This window comes from Copidosoma floridanum, unplaced genomic scaffold (genome assembly GCF_036245765.1).
Source record: "Copidosoma floridanum isolate Cflo_tuat_1 unplaced genomic scaffold, Cflo_Japanese_pri ptg000004l, whole genome shotgun sequence".
NCBI lineage: Eukaryota > Metazoa > Arthropoda > Insecta > Hymenoptera > Encyrtidae > Copidosoma > Copidosoma floridanum.
In genome coordinates this window covers 9,274,861-9,296,930 of record NW_028321881.1, presented here as the reverse complement: position 1 = coordinate 9,296,930, position 22,070 = coordinate 9,274,861, and the positions used below count along the sequence as shown (strand labels likewise).

At 33.0% G+C, this 22,070-nt stretch overlaps 1 protein-coding gene across 1 annotated transcript in view; it reads left to right on the top strand.

Moving 5' to 3' along the window:
* shtd (anaphase promoting complex subunit 1) overlaps nt 1–22,070 on the top strand; it is a 901,519-nt gene that overhangs the window by 642,135 nt on the left and 237,314 nt on the right. Inside the window, exon 13 of the mRNA XM_089595858.1 lies at nt 16,636–17,139. Within this exon, the coding sequence (XP_089451984.1) occupies nt 16,636–17,139 (504 nt within the window). The remainder of the gene's footprint in view (nt 1–16,635; nt 17,140–22,070) is intronic.

Sequence of the window (22,070 nt, the reverse complement as noted above, 5' to 3'; positions counted from 1 at the left end):
TCGATACTATACACTGCGGAATTTGACGTGGTAGAAAATCTGGGAAGGTCTGCGCAAAGATCGACATTGCCAATTTCTCTGACATCTCAGCCAGCAGCCTAGTCATCATTATTATTGTTGTCAGATAACAGTATATTTTTCGGTAAGTTTAGTTAAAATTAAAAATACAAATTTTCATGGATACAGATTTAGTATATAACATTTTTGTTTTGTTCTAGGCTGTAAGGGTAATTTCCTGGTGTGCTCTTCATGCTCGGATGTTTTGCTGTAGCAATAGAAGCACCTTTTGAGTTGTCGTCATTTCCAGATATGTATGATTTTGAAACGATGAGCACGGATGACTTTGACTGACTTATAGCACCAGCAGACGATATAATGTTATCGCCATTATTTATATTCTCCCTCATTGGTCAATGGTAATAACTAAACATGTATGTTCATTTAATATTATTGTGATGATAATCAACGCTTTTCTTCATTACATTCATTAGACGAAGAACTACGAGTATAAGTACCAATCGCACCAATTGGTACGACTGGACCTTACATCGACCTGACTTCACTGATTAGATCAATACCTCATATTTTTTCTGCACTGGCATTCGTGGCAGACTTAAATTCCATAAATTCCACTTAAGGTAGTACTGTCGTATACTAATTGACCTACAAAATTCATATACAACTAATAATATTAGATAATACGTACCAAAAATGATCTAGTTTTTGTATGGACTTCAGTTGTATGGAAAAAAACACATGAGCATTTCACTACTTATCAGTTTATCATACAATCATATAGAAGACAGTGATAGCCTGTAGATAATCAACGTTAATTAAATCAGTTTGTTAAACTGTATTTTGTAAAATCTGTTTGTAAAATGTACACTTTTGTTTTATTATAATAAAAATACGAATGTTGTATTGTTTAAAAAAAATGTCTTACAAAAAATTTGATCCTGAGATCTTCGTTTCTGGGGGCAAAAGTTTAAGCTCTTGTCTACAGAAGCGTTTGATAGAAGCGAACACAGTGCCAAATGCAAGACATTGCTTGACATACCCTACACGTTTGAACGAAAGTTTCGACACAATTTTTAATTACCTTGATTTTTTCTACGCTCTCTAAAAAAAAGTTGGTAAATAAATGAAAACACTTATTTTTGTATTTTTTCACTTTTAAAAAAGTACTAAAATTAATTGAAGAAGTTAGTATATTGATTTAAGGACTTTTTTTTACAATATTTCTTCAAAAAAAACTAATAAATCTAATTCGTTATAAACTACAACCATAATTTAATCAATTCTGAGCAATTGCCTCACCATTGTATAAAACTAGTATTCTTATTTTGCTCTACGCAATTGCTGAAATGGTGCTAAGAAATCATGCATGCTTTCAAAAGGTGTCCACTGACTGGCCAAGTACTTCTACGTCGTTTGAATGCTAAAAACTCGACGATCCAGGGCACAGAGCCCGAAAACAACAATTCAAACTACCTCATACCATATGGCCTCATGTGTTAAAATTTTTTAACAGTATTAATAATGAAAAGCTTTGCTATAAATTCCTGACATTAATCTTAAACAACCCAATAGGATTAAAATACTTATGTATAATATTAGAACATCCATTACTGAAGTACCAAACAGCTAATCTCAAGTATTCTAAAGCTGTTCTTTGTCCACACATAATAAATAAACAAGATCCCGAGTGACTCATTCCAAGTTATCTAGTATGTTTATTTGACGTGATTTTGTTTACTCCGTAAATAAACCAAGTCTCAAGCAACTAATCTTTAGTAAGCCGATGCTCGTGCTTCTCAGTGCTTTCATTTATTTGTTAAATAATACACATCGGGAAAGCATAGTCCCCTGTAACCTGATGCGTGTTATTGTCAGTTTTATGTTAATTTAATAAATTGAAGGAATGTTAAAAAAGATGATTCTTAGTGACTCAAAGTTGATGCTTGCTTATACGTTTTTTAATTCAATAAATAAACAACATCTCAAGCATATAATTTCTTGTTTCTTGATGCGTATACTTTTATCTATTTAATAAATGAAAAACATCTTAAGTGGCTAAGCCTCAGTAATTTAATGGGCACGCTTGTTGGTCTTTTTTCAACACAAGAAATTAGAGGGATAAAAAATACTAGGTCTTTAGTGATCCAAAACACATTCTTGTCCATATGTTTATTTATTTAATATGTAAACAACGGTATAAGCGATTACCACCTAGCAACCCAATGTGCATGCTTGTCCACGCTTTAAATCATTTAATAAATAAATTATATTTTAAACAGCTATTTCTTAGTAAGCAAATGCGTGCGCTTATCTACAAATTTATTTATTCAATAAATGAATAAAATTTTAAGCGACTAGTCGCCAGTAACCTGATGCTTTTGTTAATATGATAAATCAACGGATCTTACAGAAAGTCATGCTGTGTCGTCAAAACTGTGCGCTTGTCCACACGTTTGTTTATTCAATAAATACATAATAATTCAAATAAATAGTCTCTAGTAACTGAATGCGGGTGCTTGTGGGCGTTTTTTATTTATTCAATAGATAATGAAAACCTTGAGAGCATAATTCTTAGTCATCTAACTCATGTAACCGTTGACCTTAGGTTAACGTAATTATAATCAATACTTTCGGTCGTTACTTGATAAAGATTCAATTTCATATTAAAATGAAATTTGAGTTTGACCTTCAATTGTAAGTTGTATTTTAAATATCAGTATTTTTTAAATCAAACATGTCTGAACACGATATTATTTTTGATGATTTTATATTCACCATTGACGTATTTTTATGTTAAATAGAAACATTGGTGGCACTGTCTTATTGTAAGTGTTTAATTTTTTTTTTTTTTTTTTTTCAATTGATTAAGTATTTGAGATCAGCTGCGACTATTGAGTATTCTCTTTTAGCACCCTTCTGATTCTATACTTTTTTTTTACTCCCTATAAATTTTGTTTTATGTAGTATACTTACTGTCTTTAAAGAGGTAAAATTTTATTGTATGTTGGCGTAAACAGGTAGATATTAAATGAAATTTTTAACTCTCTTTTCTATCATTCTTATAACATGTGAAGAGTGTTTTTTTGCCTTATATTAAAGAATTCCCTTTAATTTTTTCTCAAAATTAAAAAAGTAATAATTTTGGCAAACTGTAACTTAAAAATTCTAAAAAGGATCCCGCTGCAACTCAATGGACTGTTGGTTCCCAGTAAAATTGGCTTAAATTAATATATGTTATAGATTATGATCTTCTGAACCAAAGTTCTAATAGGCACAAGTCCCAAAAATGGACAGTTTTTAAGTAAATAATTATTCAAGTCGCCGATTCTGTAAAGGTTGGTTTGGCAGGCCACGCACAGTACAGTCGATAAATGTGGCTCGTTCAATGTACGGAAATATGATCAGAAAGGGTTTTGTCTAGTGCATCTACCGTTCTTGACTATCAATAAGCGCTTTATAGGAGTATTTGAGCTCAGTCAATAGTAGCGTAGCTCATTTGCATTATTTTTTTATAAGGGAAATCGATAGTTTTTAGTACGAGAAAGCGCTTATCATAAAATAGACCGATAATAGCGTAGCTCATTTGCATTATTTTTTTATAAGGGAAATCGATAGTTTTTAGTACGAGAAAGCGCTTATCATAAAATAGACCGATAATAGAGTGGTTTTATTAATTTTTTCACGATGAATGCCAGCCAAAAGTACTCGATCAAGTTCATTATTATAAGTTGTCACAATTATTCTCATACAAATAGATAAGCTGACCCTACTATTAAACATACAATTCAACAGTCAATATTATTGTGACAAGTAAAACCTATTTTGTAAGTTATTACATTTAGATGAGTCGTTTACTTATAATACATAGTTTCTTTATTTCGTGAACTAACTGTTTTATTTGCGCTATTGCTTACAGGTACAGTGAGCTTGGATCTCGACTCCACGACCACTTCCTCGTCCAGTTTCCAAAACTTACTACTTAAAGATCCTGCATTATCCTGAACCTCTTCTTGCTACAATGATCACTGATTCCTAGACACGATAACAAGTTTTGCTAAGACAAATGACCATCTCTTGCGACACATAACACTTTTGTCCTTACAACTTTTGTTTCAGAGAATAATAAAAATATATTATTTTTAAAGATTGTAAGAACATTTTTAGGATTCAATAGTGTCGAAATGAAAGAGATGTAATAAAAAATTATGTGATGAAACTGTATGTCAAATTTTAAAACCCATTAAATTATTCGAATTTATTTTAATTCTAAATGATTCAATTTTATTTTTTAACTGTTGTAAGAGATATTGTAAGCAGGTCAATTATTGCATAAAGCAGCATAGTTAAGTAATGCTTAGTATCAGCTTATAAAATCTACATGATGTGTAAGATTGATGAAGTTTTTCTTGTTTTTGTACTGTGCGCTTGCACCGTCCAAAAAATATAATAATTCATCAACACCTTTCAAATTCGTCTTATAAAATTGTACAAGTTGTTTTTAAAAAAGATGAAGAGCAACTATGTTATAATGCAAGCATTCAGCAATGCAAACAAAACTTTTGATATTTAATTAATCTTTTTCGTCTTGATAGCAAATTATGAATAGATGTAAGTCCAAGAATTTCATTTGTTTTTTAACCAAAAAAGAATGAATCAGCAATTTTTTCAAGTCATTGCTTAAAAGTTTTAAAAATGTACACTAGATATCGAAGTTTGTAGTGAAGTTCTATCTATTATCACTCACTATTTGTATTGCACATTTTCGATGAATTTGCTATGGAAATTTTATTGTAATTCTTCAGTAATATTATCTACACCGAGGAACTCAACGCATAATCCTAAAAAACAATTAGTAGATGAATATTACTCGTCATACGATTCAAACAACCATAATAATTAGTTATTGGTCTTTTGGAGTCAACTGTGATGCATTTTAAATTCGCTCCATCTATCATGAGTTTGATATTTTCATGTATTGAACCCACACACACTAAATGAGTGCCACTGGCTCCTGTTAGTACACAGTGTTTTAAATGTATGCTAGCAAACTTTGAAAAACCACACTTTATTGTCAGATACTTTTTTTTGAATAGTTATACAATTCTTTTAAATTATTCAAAATCAGCCGTTTTTGCATCTGTTTTTTGTGACCATCAACTATCACGGAGACGAAATCTTTTTTACTTGGCATAATTTGTGTTTGTTCATCAGATTGATAGAAGTTCATTATACTATTATTAACATCTACTCCTGCAGATAAATAGCTTTTGGGACTTAGATTGCCTAATATTTTTTTATCTTCTGCAATATGTTGTGCAATAGTTTTCATGTGGTGAGTTTCTGTGGGAAAGTTTACCTGAATTCTCTGATAAGACCAGTGTCTGAAAATAGTAAAAACTTTTACTTTATGACATCGGTCTGACTGGTGTTATAACTTTCTTCAAAGGTTCTTAAAACTGCGACATCATCATCAACTTTATCAAAATTATCTGGATCATTGATGTTAGCATGAAAAATTTTCTTTTTAATTGGCTCAGTAATTTTTTTAACTTTCTCGTCAGAATAACGTTTTTGTTTTAATTTGCGCTTTTTAGTAGGCGATGATCCCAATAAACGAAATTCTTTATTTCAACGATCAACACTGTCATTCAATAACTTTTGGTTTTCACCTGAAAATCTCGAAGTTCCGTCAGTACTCAATTGTACATCAGATAATTTTTAAGATGAATCTAGTTCATCTTTTTGCTGTGTTGAATTAAACATGATTATAAGCATCAAAAATTTATTAAAAAATAAGTAAACTCCATGGATCTCATGTCGTATAATTAATACCATTTGAACTTCAGCTGTATCTTCATTTTTTTAAACACTTTTTGAGATGCGCAGACGACAGGAATCACAAATTCTTTGTTGTTAAGTCTTAAAAAAAAAATATCCTCCAATAAGTATATTATTTTTTGGATTTAAAACCCATAAAAAAATTTCAGCCAAATAAAAAATGTGACGGTGAGAAAAGTTTTTGGTTTGTAAAAGAAGTACCCAAATGCGTATGTGTATACTTATAATAACTAACTCTGATTATTCGCGTACCAAGTTAAAAGTTCGTCGTACATTTACAAAATACAACTCATAGTGCATAAAAACTTATGTGAATTAGCAGGGCAAATCTTGGCTACGATGAAAAATTGTATTATCATAGTGTAGAGTTTCCCTGCATTCGTAACCTGTAAAAAAAAATAAATGACAAAGTTTGATGTCCGAGGTCCAGCATCGTGTTCAATAATATATTTCTTACTATTTAATAAGTACAAACATTTTTCCAATGCACTGTGTTGGTAAGATTTGACGGAAAAATCATAGAATTTTGTATACAAACTGTATAAAGCCCAACATCAAGCCAGACAATAAGCCAGTCATGTAGCTAGATATTTAGCCGTACTTTTAGGCATACTTTTTCCCATACATTAAGCCAGACTTTAAGCCAAATTTTTAGACAGATATTCAGTAAGACATTTAGCCACACTTTAAGCCATACATTCAGGCAGACATTGAGCCATACTTTGAGCCATACTTTTTGCCATAGATTCAGCCATACATTGAGCCATACTTTAAGCCATACTTTTAGCCATACATTTAGCCATACTTCTAGAAATACGTTTAGCGTGACATTCAGCTAGACATTAACATCTACCCGCAGTGAGATTTTACAAACTTAGTATTTGCAGAACTAGGACATAAAATTAATAGTACATTACGTCACTAGGGCACAAAGTACTAACATAAGCGCCCGAAGGGCTATACTTTTAGCCATACTTTCAGACATACTTTTACCCATTTATTCAGCCAGACATTTAATCATACTTTAAGCCGTACATTCGGCTATACTTTGAGCCATACTTTTAGCCATACTTTTGGTTATATTTTTAACCACAGTTTGAGCCATACTTTTAGCCTGGTATTTAACAGACATTGCGCCATACTTTTAGCCGGACTTTAAACCAGTTTTGCAATCAGATGGGCACCCTTTACTGATTTTTTGAATACTGTAGTTTAACAACCCTACATTATGAAGTGCCATTATTCTCTTATTTTCAAAGTGTGATGATAGAGACACTACTTTTGAATTAGATCCAAAGATTGACAAAATTCCCAAGTTTTGACGTGTACTTGCAGTTGAAATAAGCAAACTCAGTGTTTGCAGAGCAGGGGAAAAAAATTTTTTTAAATAAAAGACGCAACAGTGAATAAAAACGACTTTGAATTCTTGCTATTATCATTGAGGAAGAAAGAGCGTCATTTTTACATAAAAATGGAACATTTTAGTAGCGTATTTCTACTAATACAACAACTTTTTCGCTATTTAATAAATTCACAAACTTTTAAAATGTATACCCAAAGAGGTGGAGAACTCATATTTTTCTGCATCTGGCGGGCTTTTCTGATTTTCGATTTTCAAAAGAAATGAGTTTCTCATCAATTTTCCAATAGCTAGTGTTTGCCAAAGATGGGGGCTTTAAACAATTTTTAGTTATATTTTAATACATTATAAATACAAAAACCAATTTCTGTTATTATTTCTGATTATATTTTTCCTTTTATACAATATTGCTCGCAAGTATTTGTTTTGAATACGCTCCCCCCCCCCGTATTATATTATGACTGTTTTGAGAAACGACGACGACTAAAAACGGGATTGCTAGGTACAGCGGCGTCTCATAAGAAGTAGGGTCAGATTATCTATTTGTATAGAAATAATTGTGATGACTCATAATAATGAGCCTAATTGAGCAGTTTTGGCTAGCATTTATAGTAAAAAAACAATAAAATCACCTTTTTATCGGTTCATTATACGATAAGCGCTTTCTCATACTAGAGGCTATGCCTGCGGTGCGGTGCCTATCAAACTTACTTTTGGAGAATCGGCCACTTTAATAATTATTTACTCAAAATCTGTCTATTTTCAGGACTTAAGCCTGTGGAATCTTTTTTTCAGAAGATTACAATCTACAAATTATATTAATTTCAGCCTATTTCATAGCGAACCAAAAGTCTATTGAGTTGCTGCAGGGTCCTTTATTAAAATCACAAAGGTACATATTATACACTGTAATATAGTCTTTTAAGTTGTAACCTACTTTTTGTACTAAACATTTTAAATTGATTTTTTATCAAATTTATGTTTCGACTTATCGGTCATTCTCGTTTCATTATAAAATTTATTAATCGATCCAAAACCACAGTTTATAAACTTCACATTAAATATTATACAATATTAACAGTCATGATGATTTATTTTAGGATGTGGCAACTCAGGTGTTAAGATCACCTTTTCTTTAAGTTACTCTTCTTGAAGTTTCTTAATTAACCCAATAACCTGGGCTATGTCAGAGGGTGGGTTTTTTGTCGGGTGTAAGAGAGTGACGTTGCTTGGATTGCCAACTTCATACAATAATATTTCAAAGTAACTTTTATCAAAATTCGAATTAAGTCATTGAATAATCTATTAATCCTTGCAATATATACGAAGATTATTCTTGATTATTGCTTTATTGATTTTTTCTTTCTTTGAAAAGTAAATTATACTAATTCTTTTATCTTTACGTGTTTCAGTTATTCTTTCCTATAAAAAATGAATTTATTTATATCTCTTTGGGCACAAAAAATATTCTTATACGTTAAAACTTACTCTAATTTTACATGAATCAATTTCTTCTCTAATCGTGTACTGAGCAACAGATAAAACGATGAAAATTTCTAATGAAATAAATTTTATACTAAATAACAAATCAACTCGTAATTAACTTCTGGAATGAACTTAAAATAATATTAGGACTCGCAATTGCATGTAGACGGGTAGATATAAATAAATTAGTCAAATTATCTATTCTCTTTCTTAAATTTGTTTATTTTTATTTTCATAAGAAAATTGTGTTTTTAATCACTATGCCTTTAATTATATTAATCTCAATAATTAGCTTAATTTTTAAGTTAAAAAACAAAACTTTTTAAATTTTGTTTCAAAGGATTTGAATCACTCTGAGACGAGTTGAATTTCGCGCTTGAATACAAAATGAAATTATATTTTTAACTTTAATTGTTGCCAAATTATTATTAAAAGGATTTTTAATTTTTCCGCACAAATTTTCTTCTACGTACACTTATTTAGACTAGGGCGAATTATTAGTACAGCCACGGAATGTTAGTCCTGGGCTCTATGCCTATCCTAAAAGATTGCTTAGGGCTATGTCGTCCTCATGGCCCTTAGGTGTCTTGAGCACAGCTCTAGTAATTACCCCGGTACTTCACTCAAGGAGCACCGTTGCTATCCCTAGTATCTCTAGTACTTAGTCGCTCGCTCTCTCTCTCTCTCTTGGCTCGTGCGCGTTGCGGTTAGTATTGGTGCACGAAAAAGTTCCAGGTCTGGGTAGGCAGTGGATCTCCGCGTCCTAGGTTCGCTGGATAAAAAACATTCTTTCTTGTGGGTTAGCGCCTTTTATGGCTGACTCGCAGATAATTCGCTGCCGTAATCTGCGCTATCTTTCTGCGCACTATAGATTACACATATTCGCCGATAATCCTTTTGCGTTTCTTATCTAGCTTCTTGCGCGTAATTAACAGTGCACATTATTTCTTTAAATTTCGTCTTGGCGAATTTAATGTATTTTTATAAATTATTTCAAAAGAAAGTAAAACAAATAAAAAAATATGAATAGGAATAAAAAGTTTAAATTATAAATTTCTAGGTAATAAAGAATGCGCCTTCACAGTGTTAATAATTTTAAAATTGCTCTGTCAATCAATAATCTTACATTTGTACGTATGGGGCGGACACAATCTAAATAAAAACCATTAACTCCTGATAATACAGGGTATTTAATTGATAAACTTGTAGCTTTGAAAATTAACATGTTATTGTTGGACAATTAAATGACGCCAGTGATGACCATGCTAATGACGACGTGGTTGTCTGTAACATAGTTAGTTTCAAAGACACTTAGTCTACTTTTCGAATATTAATCCCTAATGTTTATAAAAATTTTACTGTTATCTAACAGTCGTAAAGTTTCCTAGTAATTTTAATTATTAATTTTTTTTGAACGGAATTTCTTTCTATTTCACAACTAAAAAAAATACCATACATTATTATTAATATTGAGTTGCACAATATGCCGACTTTTTTTAACATGAAGACTTAGTGCTACTGAACTTCTACATTCTTCAAAGTTACTAAAGATTAAAACTACGTTGCATATCATTACAACTTGTTTATTTTCATTTTTATCATTATTTTCTTCGTTGATATAAGTAGGATAGAATTAGCTTTTCGATTTAAAAAATTGCTTCGAACGCAAAAAAAATCTGGGTGGTACAATGGCACAATTTTAAGACAAAGAAACTGAGCTCTGGTGGGATAAAATCGGTGCAGCCGTTTTTTCGCAATTTGCAAAAAATGCTACGTAAGACCGTTTTTTTTAAAATCTAAAATTCGCGTTCTTTTAAACATTAAGACTTGAAAATTAAATACAAGGGATACCTTGTGTTCCTCAACATTCACACCAAATTTCAAGACGATCGGTGGTAGACTTTTTGCAAACCGCTCCAAAAATCAAAAAATGGTCCTTCCGCAAAAAAGTTGGACGGCTGGTTTTTTAACATATTGCCATTTTTTAAACGGCATTCTACCCGTCGAGAGTTACTCTACAACCTACTGAAACGTTGTTTCGTTTGGCATCCCAGAAGTACGTGAAAAATTAATGCAAAAAAACAGCTATTTTCCGTAGATGCGGCGGCGTGGCGAGCCGCTTGCAAACCTCGGAGCTATGATGTGGAGAGGGGGCATGGTTTACGGTGGCGTGGCGGCGGCTCGCTGATTTTTGCTTCTTGCAGTGGTTTGCAAAAAGCTTACAACAGATCGTCTGGAAATTTGGTGTAGATATCTAGGGACACAAGATGTACCTTGTATTTAATTTTTAAGACTTAATATTTGAAGGAACGTGAGTTATAGATTTTTAAAAAAACGGTCCTACGGAGCACTTTTTCGTGAATTGTTAAAAAATGGTTAGACTGATTTTATCCCACTGGAGCTGACTTTCTTTGTCTTGAAGTTGCGCACCTTTTTTACCCACATAACTTTTTTGTCCGACTCCACAGTTTATTTCTAGATGTGAAAACCCGTTTTTAGCCACTATGACCATTTTTTGGCTGTTGGCTGACACAGTTTGAAGTCTAAAACAATTTAAATTTGTTCTGAAACCGCTGAACTACAACCCGGATTTTTTTCGCGTTCGAAGCAATTTTTCAAAAATAACCGTAGTTTTTTGTTAATTCTATCCTACTATATTATTTATACATTTAAAAAAGAAACTGTTAACTTCCTGTTGTAAAATTTTTACATTTAAAAATCAATAGATAGTACAGATAAAATATAGATGAATAGAAAGTTTAAAATTTATATGCTTTTAATTTAGATAATGATATTGATACTTTCGTTGCTTTATTTTAAAATGACAATGTTCATTATAAAGTTGTTAATTTAAAATTTGCAAATTAATTAAAAATAGAGACTTACTTTGCCTAGGGCTGGTGCCTCAACCTTTTTCTCTCCGAAAAGAGCCGCATTCTGTTCTTTTATCAGAGCCCTTTTAAGCTCCTCTTTTTTATTGCTCTACTTGTAGTATATGGTAGTAGTGTCTTCATTCAATTTTTTGATTATTTGTAAACATTCTAAAAGAAGTCATTTTTGCATGAACAACGTATTAGAAACATTGACTCATTTTTGAATAATGACTGACTTGCATTAAAAAAAAGGAAGAAATCGATTAAACAAAAATTAGCCTTTGCAGTTCTTATGGGTCAAAATAATTGTCATAAAACTGCCATTTTATAGTTACCAATTTGGCATTTAAATTAATTCCCTAAAAATGCTTCTCTGCCTATAAAAAAAAACATGCTATTTATTTTTTTATGTTTTACAGTCTTATGAAAAATAGAGGCAGGCAACTTGCAATAGTCTTTTGTCAGACCATCAACTTCTGTAAAAAAATAACCTTGAATTTTTCTACGTACATCATTTTTCTGATATTTTCGAGAGTATGGAAAACACGACAAACTGTTTTCCGTAGTTGTACCTTTAAAAAAAAAAGTTTTTTTTAAGGTCACCTTAGTGATAATGTAAGATTTCTTGTCTTGTACATGTACCGGAAAGGGCTTGATGTATAAAGGCATTGAGAAATTTATTATTTAACAGAAGGCTAGAAGGAATTTTCATACTGATGCCACTACTGTGCAATTATGTAGATCATTGGAAAGATGCCGTGGTTGTGACACCTATGGTCACAATGTACAAACTTGCTTAAACGAACAATTGAGATGGAAATGGTTTTATGGTTGCAATGGACCAGCTCTTCATGTTGGCAGTGATTTCTCTGCAAAAAGGAGGAATAAGCTGCTGTCAGTCCAGAAACGGCATCTTAAGGAAAATGCTTTGGTAAAGGTTTTTGTTAAAGAGACTCAAGGCAATTCAGTTCTAATAATAATAAAAATAATTATTATATGTTGAATATGGGTGATTGAGTGGTTTGGCAAATGTAAAGCTGCTGATTTAAATTGTAATAATAAACAGCTCAATAATCACAACAATCTGGATAACAACACGAACAAACATTCAGGCCACAACTTCAATTTCAACAATTCTTATCAGCCCAAAATTAGTACGCCAAACAAACCTCGAGGCCTTAATAAAAAATCCACCTACAAGGAAGTTGTGTCTTCTACCGCTTCAGGTGAAAGTATAGAATCTGTTAATGTAACAACTAAATCCGTTGCCAAGTTCATTGTAGACACAGATGCACACGAAGCATTTGTCAAAGTTAAAATTTTTTTTTAGAACCATTAAATATAATCCTCGTACTATTTAACATGCTTACAGCAACTCAGAAGTGAACTTCAATCATTCAAATTCGAATGAGTCTGTGATAACTGGCTTATACAAACAACCTTCTTGGTTAATCGAGTTCGAATTTTATAAACTCATAAAAGATAGTAAAACGAAGGTTGGTTCATTCCAGATATTTAAGTTTAAAAGTAACAGCAACGATAAATAATGAAGATTTAGATAAAATAAAATCGAATAAGAATACAGCAAAACCAACTAACTTTAACACGTAAAACTTTGAAGCAACTGTTTTTTATCGAGAAATTTATATCGTAAATTAAGTATTGGAAGCGATCAAACAAATAAATGAACCTTTGGAAAACCACAACATTGAACATAAAATGGAAGACCAGGTTTCTGTGGCACTGTAGATGAGGACCTGCTTCTCTGGAATATTTCAAGGCTTTATTAAGGAAGCATGCTGAAAACGAATAATTGCAAGAAATAGTTTTTGAAGACTTAACTAGAAAATGTGTGGTTTGTTTACTTTAAAAAAATACCAAGTTGCCTTTTTCAAGTGTTGAAACTTGTGCACCAAAAACCGTCGCAAATTATTCATTCAGATTTAATGGGAGTAGTGAGTCGAAGTCTTACCCTAAGGGTTACAGATTTATCGCCATATTTGCAGACGATCTTTCTAGACTAACAATGGCCTGTCAGATGACAATTAAAAGTGAAGTTTGAGACTGTTTGCATTTGTTTGTTAAGTCAGCTCAAAATACATTAGGTTACGATACATAAGTTTATTTTCTTTCATCGGATAAGCGTACATAATTAACAGAAGTGCGTACAATCGAAGTCCTGGAGAGTCTCAGAGCTGAACAACAGATCGTTTATCTGGACACTCCAGAATACAGCGATACCTCTGAAAGATTCAATCGTACTGTTCAAAGTGAAGATCGAGCTCTAATGTACAATTCAGGACTCCCCGAAAATATGTGGGATTTGGCTCTTGATGCAGCAATTAATGGTTATCGTAGAACACCCCACCATTGGAGTGACATGATCACCCCATCTGAAAAATTTGAACCTGACTTCAGTTAGATAAATCAAAAGATAAGGTTTAATTAAATTTTTTAAAGCTCAAACAAAAATAGGCCCTAAATTTAAAAGCGTAAGACTCAGAGTTGTCTTGATTAGTTATACCTTAAGGAGGCTCGGGCGTTTGGTGTCGTATCTATTGAGGGCCCCTGTGGGGTACTTGTCATACAGATAATTCTTTGTAATATTTTTTTTATAATCATTTTGATTATACACATGTGTGAACAAAATAGCAATAGTACGCGGAAAAGTCATTGGCAAAAACCGATATTAAAAATTTATTAGTTTTCCCGAGGTACCTTGTGTAAAGATGACGGCCCTGCCACAATAAAGCTGACAACACTGTACTCTCTTGCTCTCATCTGCTATTATATACCTATACTTGTGTTAGACTTAAATTTTCATGCTTGTATGTTTATGAATGTACAGCGCATGCGCACTTACAGTACCTGAACAAAACAATTCGTATGTTCGATGTTTTCCTCGCTATTTACTCAAAATTTAACGTGTTGATCCTATTCTTTTTTTTTAAATAATAGATTCTTTATACTTTCAAGAACATGTACCAATTAAATGTGTGGGCCCACAGCTTTTTATTGCAGTATGGTAGTGTATTGAATTTCGAGTTCCGTAAGGTTGCGTGTTAAAATGACCAATTTTCACAAGCGATTTTCTCGAAAATAAATGTGTTGACCTACCTATTTTGTTTTCCTAAAAAAATCTAGCAAACTTTATCTTTATAATCTCTGAATTTCAGACCTAGCCAGCATTTAATTCAAAATCGCCCAAGCCTCCTTAACTGGATTTATTCTCTTTCGACCAGAAAAAAGTAAATATTATAAAAGTAGAGGTGTCTGTTTTGTAGAAAGATTAGTTTATAAAGATTTATATAAGAAAAATAGCATAGCTAATTAGGAACCGGGATGGAACTCTTTAACCAAAAAAAAAAAATGAATGCATTAATTTAAAAATAAAGAAACTTAAACTGTTCCAAGAAAATGTAGAGAGAAAAAGTGGAAATAAGGCAGACCGTCTAAAAATATATTATCTGAAAATAACATCAATAATTGCAACTTCACTGAGATCGAGTTCAAACCTTACAACGAAAATTATTTTTTGTTGCTGACTGGCGTTAATAATGATACTGCATCTGTCCCGGAAACTATAGAGACTAAAAAAAAAGGACTTTTAGTTTGAGGCAATACAAAATAAATTGCAATCCATGAGAAAGAACCAAGTCTGAAACTTAGTTCACCGTTTTCAGTCTTCAGCTAGTAGAATTTAACCAAACGTAATTGATTTTAGAAAATATTGAAGAAGAAAATAGGACAGAGGGAAAATTAAAGTATGAAGCCTGATAAGTAATCAGTGGTTTAAATAATAAAAACATATTTAACTTGATTAAAACTTATACACCAGTATCCAGGTTAGCTTTATTTTGAGCCATTCTAGCTATAATTACAGTTCGACTTAAACACTAATCAACTTGATGTGAAGACTGCCTTCTTAATAGGCACTATCACACAGGATATATACACCTTGTTTAATCAATTAAGTCAAAATATCACTCTTCTTGCACAATTCTTACGTAACATCATTGCTAGATAAAAATATTATCACGCAAAAAAATAAAAATTCATACCAAACTACGTATATTCTTTAAATGAAGAAAAATTATTTTTTAATTTATTATGTAAGGTCAAGCATGAATGAATAAATAAAAATTAACAAAAATTAATATATTACAGTAAAACAATCTAAATATGACACTTCATTATCAAGTTCATAAAAAACAAAATATGAAAAATATTTGGCAACTTACTATGACCAATAGTATTTCAAATGGTTTCAAAAATATTGAATACTTCTTTTTATATCAATATTTGCATAACAGTAAAATATTTTTTCAGCTCAAGTTTTAATTATGTTATATGTATTATATAAGAACATCAATTTAATTGTTCTTAGAACAATAAAGGATACAATTAATGAATAACGGTAGTGCATTGTTGAATTTTTTTAGACCATTACTACCGTAATAAGAAATATTTGATATAAGTGATAGTAGAAAAATACATTAACTTTATAGAAAAACTATTTCATCCTATGAATACATAAACACATTTTTGTTTAAATTTAATACTTGATGCATTAAACATATACATTTATACTTATACAGATCTAAATTTAATTGAATAAGACTTTAAGCGGGGAGAAAAATGAAAAATCTTTGGTATAGGCCTGAAGAAAATGCAGCATATACAAACGTCCTTATAATCTTTTTGCACTATATAATGTTATATTAAGCAAAATACTATAAGTTTATTCTCAATATAGTAATTTAGATCATTTTAGATAATGCTATTCTAAAAATCGAAATATATCAAAGAGTCAGGTAGGTGGTGGGTAGGTGGCCAGTGTAGGTGGGCCACTTAAAATGTGCTATTTTTCGTAGGATACTTTTGATTGGGTTAATTTAACGGAATATTATTAAATTTTTTTCCTTTATTGAAGGGGGCTAAGAAAATCATTTAAAATATTTAAGGTTGATTTGGGGGGTCGCCGACTAAATCGGGGCGTAACAACTAATATAAGAAACATATATACATTTATTAGCAACTAACAGAATTTTATTTCTTTAGGTAAAGCACCTCCAAGAGGCACGACAATTGAATTAACACATATTGATGTACCAGCTAATATGAATCTGTGGCCGTTATTTCATAATGGTGTTGCTACAGGGTTGTGCATTCACCCGAATTCTTTAAATGTTGATTCAACGTGGATTGTCTACAATAAACAACAGCAAGGAGAACTAGGCATTGAACATTCAGGTTTTCTTATGGCGTTAGGACTCAACGGTCATCTTAAGAATCTAGCCCCATTTAGCATGTATGAGTACTTGGTTGAATGCCATGAAGCAACTAGTGTTGGATTACTTTTAGGATTATCTGCTACCCATCGAGGTTCCATGGATGTATCAATGACTAAATTACTTTCTCTTCACGTAGAAACATTACTACCTCCAACAAGTATAGAACTTAATGTTCCACAAAATGTTCAAGTGGCTGCTGTAATAGGGGTTGGCTTAGTGTATCAAGGAACAAACCATAGGCACATAGCTAATGCATTACTTTCCGAAATAGGTAAGAAAATTTAAGTCTTATATAAGTTAAACTTTAAATCGATTTATCCCTCGGAAAATATAGACAGAACATACTAATTAAATAAAGATAAGAAGGATGACCGAGTCGTCTGAGGGGAACTTTGCAAGGGGCCCGCACGAAAGACTTGAATAGAACAGAGAACATAGAAAAAGAACATAGAAGGTAAAGAATAGGGGACATAAGATACGTAAAATCCCTGGAATGGGTATACGTTAGAATCATAATACTACTACTACTACGACTACTACTACTACTACTACTACTACTACTACTACTACTACTACTACTACTACTACTGCTACTACTACTACTGCTACTACTACTACTACTACTACTGCTGCTGCTGCTGCTGCTGCTGCTGCTGCTGCTGCTGCTCCTACTACTGCTGCTGCTACTGTTACTGCTACTGCTACTGCTACTGCTGCTGCTACTGCTACTGCTACTGCTACTGCTACTGCTGCTACTACTACTGCTACTACTGCTACTACTACTACTACTACTACTGCCACTGCTACTACTACTACTACTACTACTACTACTACTACTACTACTACTACTACTACTACTACTACTACTACTACTACTACTACTCTCCCCCTAGGCGCTGCAAGACCTTGTCGTTGGTGGGGGTGCCTGGCTTGAGATGGGGTAGGCTCTACAGAAATAGGTGATCATTCGTCTGAATGTGCGAGGGACTGGGTTTCCCTAAAAACAAAAGAAAAAATAAAAAAAAGGGAACTTCAAAAATAAATGAGAGTATAAGTGGTGTGTACGTATAGGGACTAGATCTCGAAGGGAGCTGTCTCGATCCTCGAATAAAAATCAGCTGACTTGGAGGGCCGGCAGGGGCTGACCCTCCGTCCAAGCCACTAAGAATCAGCTTGCTGTCTTGGGTTATTGGGTCTTCGTGGGTGGGACTGAGGGAGAGTGGCGATTCCCGAACGGGACTGTTAAATGTTCCATGGCCTGTTCTTACAGATACAGGACGAAGAGGAAGCCTTTTGAGCTTAGGCGGTAACATCAGCGAGGACAGCAACAATCCAGGAGGAGCTTACCTTTTTAGAAAACAATGGTCCTCAGCTTAGAGTAAAGCGATGTCAAGTAATTGAGCAAGTTCAATCGGCAACAAAAGAGATTCAAGAGACGCTAAAAGCAATTAATGGTAAGTACGAAAACACGACGAACGCTGCTAAAAATGGTCTCAAAGCGGTGCTTAAACATCTTGAAGAAGCAGAGGTAATAAGATGAGGCTTTCGTTATGAAGAAAAAGTATTGAGAAATACTTGGAAGATGTTTTTCGAATTCCGGAAGTGGAGGAAACAAAGGCGAGATAATTTCTGACGCCATGTTCAGAAAAGAACCCTGAACACTGCCCTTAAGGAAATAGAGCAAGTTAAAGGAAGCAGGAGCCCATCAGACAGCCCTGAAAAACACTAACAAGCCATGTCTTCTAAGAAAAAGGAGACAGGCAGAGGCAAACAGCAAAGAAGAGGTTCTCCTGCACGATAAAAAATACCAGAAGAAGAGAGTAGACCCGACAACAACAGTACTGGTGAATATGGCCGAAGGACAAACCTTTGCTTATGTGCTGACGTCAATAAAGGCGAACTTTGACCCTAACAAGGCTAATGCTGCAGTTAAAAGTGTTGCTTTCACGAGGAAAGGAGATATACTTATAAAAGCCAAAGATGTAGAGGATGCGATTGCATTCTCACAGCAAATTGAAAAGTCAGTTTCCGGACAGGGAACTGTCGAAATAAGAACTAAAAAACTGACACTAGAGGTCCGAGACCTGGATGCTATTGTCAAGGAAGATGAGGTTAAAGAGGCTTTTTTCAAGACTTTTGGACTTAACAGCTAGGAGCCTAAAGTTGCTCTCTTCAAACCAAACATCAGAGGACAGAGGCTGGCGTTGATAACGGTAGACGAAGTAACTTCTAGACAAGCAGAGAGTGAAGACAGGGTAAAAGTTGGCTTCGTAAGCTGCCAAATCCGACGAAGAATTGAAGTAACAAGATGTTACTAATGTCTGGGATATGAACATGTTTCAGGCAGCTGTAAAAAAAAAAATATGTCCAAGCTTTGCTTCTGGTGTGGAAGCTGCAACCACCAGAAAAAAGATTGTTCAGGCCCAAGACGGTGTTTTCTCTGTCCAACGACGGATAACCAGCGTGAAGCTGGCAGTGGGAGCTACCCTTTATTTGAAAGAGAGCTAGAAGAGGCCAAGAAAAAGGCCCAAACAGGACGCAAATGAGGATTGGCACCTCCAGCAAATGGTGGCGAGTTTGCTAGTTAATGCTGTGAGACGTAATGATCTTCCTGATTGCTCCACCCTTAAGTAATGTTAACGCGGTTCCGGGGTGGAACAAAACTCACATGGCATGGAAGGGGGGTTTAGTGGGTATGGTATGGGTGGACTAAAAAAAAACCATCGAATCCCACACTACCGCTGTCCCTGGAGTGTGCCTCAATGCATTTCCCCTTTAATCTACAAAAAAAAAAAAAAAAACTACTACTACTACTTAATTAAAAAAGACTTTTTATGACTTATGTTCGTATTTTTTAAACAATTTACTTTAACGTTATAAGATACCCAGTTAAAGATATGGTACTACCCGTTTGTCTCAACTTAAAGTTTTACACGTTTATTGTTTATTAAGAACGTAAATTAACGTATTTATAACTATCCTCACTTAACAGGGACAGTAGTAAATACGTAAATTTTTGTTTTTAATTAGGTTATTTATATGCAGTAACAACGTGTCACATTTAAATTATACGTATCAACAATACTGCATCAGTTTTTTTTTAAAGAGGGCACTGGGAATATTTTTATAATAGTTGGAGATATATGTAAAACTGTGTTATGTTTTTTTTAACTAAACTTTTAAAAAGTAGAACCATTATTCGTATACAATGTAAAGCTTATAATAACCATTTACAGCATTTACAAACGAAAATTCACTAAAGTTTAACTAGTGAGACACAGCAGCAAAATGAGCTTACGCGATTGGTGACATTCGCACTGCTAGCGCTGTATTATTGAAAATCAATTCTCCCTCAAAATTTGACCTTAAACGTGCGAAGCAACGAACCGTAATTTATGTGTGTATTTTAAACGGCAGCTACGACCTCATTATTCATCCTTGAATATTGTTGACTTTGGTTGGTAAGCGTACAATAATAGTCTATTTCTAGTTTAGAGCCTATTGCAGAGATAATAGATGTAGAAATAGTAAAATTGGTTAAAAATATTCAAGCTTTTCCTCAGGTTATTATAGTAAAACATCAAAAAAAGTATAAGGTTAAAATAAAATTATCGATGGTATTATCAATGCCAGTGATGACAGAATGGCAAATAAACTGTGAAAAAACGAAAACGTTTTAATCTGCAAAAGATTTTCCATACAATAATGGTCTCCAGTTCAATCAGTGCCACCTTTATGATATTTTTTTTTACTTTCTTTTGCACACAAATTTTTACTACCTGACGTATTTACGAGTCCTTGTCCAAAAAAAAGTGGAAAACTGTGAAAATCCATATACTATAAGTAAATAAGTTTAAATTAAATCAATATAAACAATTTATGATTATAGTCCGAAGTATTGCATATTGTAATAAATATTTTTATAGGTGTAAAATATACTTAACTTTTTAAACTGTAATCGTGTGAAACGGTGATGAGAACGGCTAATAGGAGTGTCAAGAAAAATTTTGTGTGGTGTCAGTGGGGGCCTGGGCAACAAATGTTAAGTCGAAAAAACAGAGAAACAGACCATATTTTTTTTCATTTTAAAAGAGATAGGTGCATGTGTGGGAACATCTGTAGGAATCTGTAGACGATTCGCGTAAGCTGCCTCATACAATCAACTATATGTTATTGGAAGACATCCTAAACTATTGGAACAACTTTTTTCAGACCCCATCTCTAGAAGTATCCTTCATGGATTGTTTCAGTGTAAAGAAAAACGAAAAGTTAAATAGCTTATTCCGTGTAACAGGAGTACCAATATTTTACCAGTCAAAGCGATTGATAAAATTGTTGTACTTCGAAGAAACCAGTAAATTTTTTTTTTGTAGATAAAATTTTTTTTTCAGTTTTCCATATTATGATTAAAGTAAAGGAACATTGAATTAATCTTGTGTTTATACAAAATTAATTTTTGAGTCATATTATTCCAGTTTACTCTTTTTTTTGTGATGAGTAAATTAAACGCAAAATACAGTTTTATTTTTGATTTAAAAATTTGTTCCACTTCTAGAAGAAAACAGTTTTTTTTATTCCCTCAACTATTATAAAAATATTTCTAGTGCCCTCTTTAGAAAAAATGATGCGGTATTGTTAATACGTATGATTTCAATGTGACACGTTGTTACTGCATGTAGTAAGCTTATGAAAAAGAAAAATTTACGTATTTACTACTGTCTCTGTTAAGCGAAGATAGTTCTGAATACGTTTATCTACGTTCTTATAAAAAATAAAACAAGTCACAAGAAGCCTTTTTCTCGATTGAATAGTCGTAGTAGTACTAGTTTTTTTTTGTGGAGGGAGAGTTAATGCATTGAGGCACACCACAGAGACAGCGGTAGTGTAGGACTCGGTAGATTTTGTTTATAAGACCACTCATACCATACCCACTAAACCCCCCCATGCCGCGTGGCTTTTGTTCCACCCCGGAACTGCGTGAGCATTACTTCAGGGTAGAGCCACCAGGAAGACTATCGAGTCTCACAGCATTAACGAGCAAGCTTGCCACCGTTTGCTAGAGGTGCCAAACCTCTTGAGTTCTGAAAAAAGTCAAATTCTCGGTGATTCAGGTGATTTCCTGACTCAAAGACGCTCTTTAATCGCTATTAAATTATTAATCGGTTTTATGCTATTGTCCGCTTTCATGTGTTCTAAGTATAT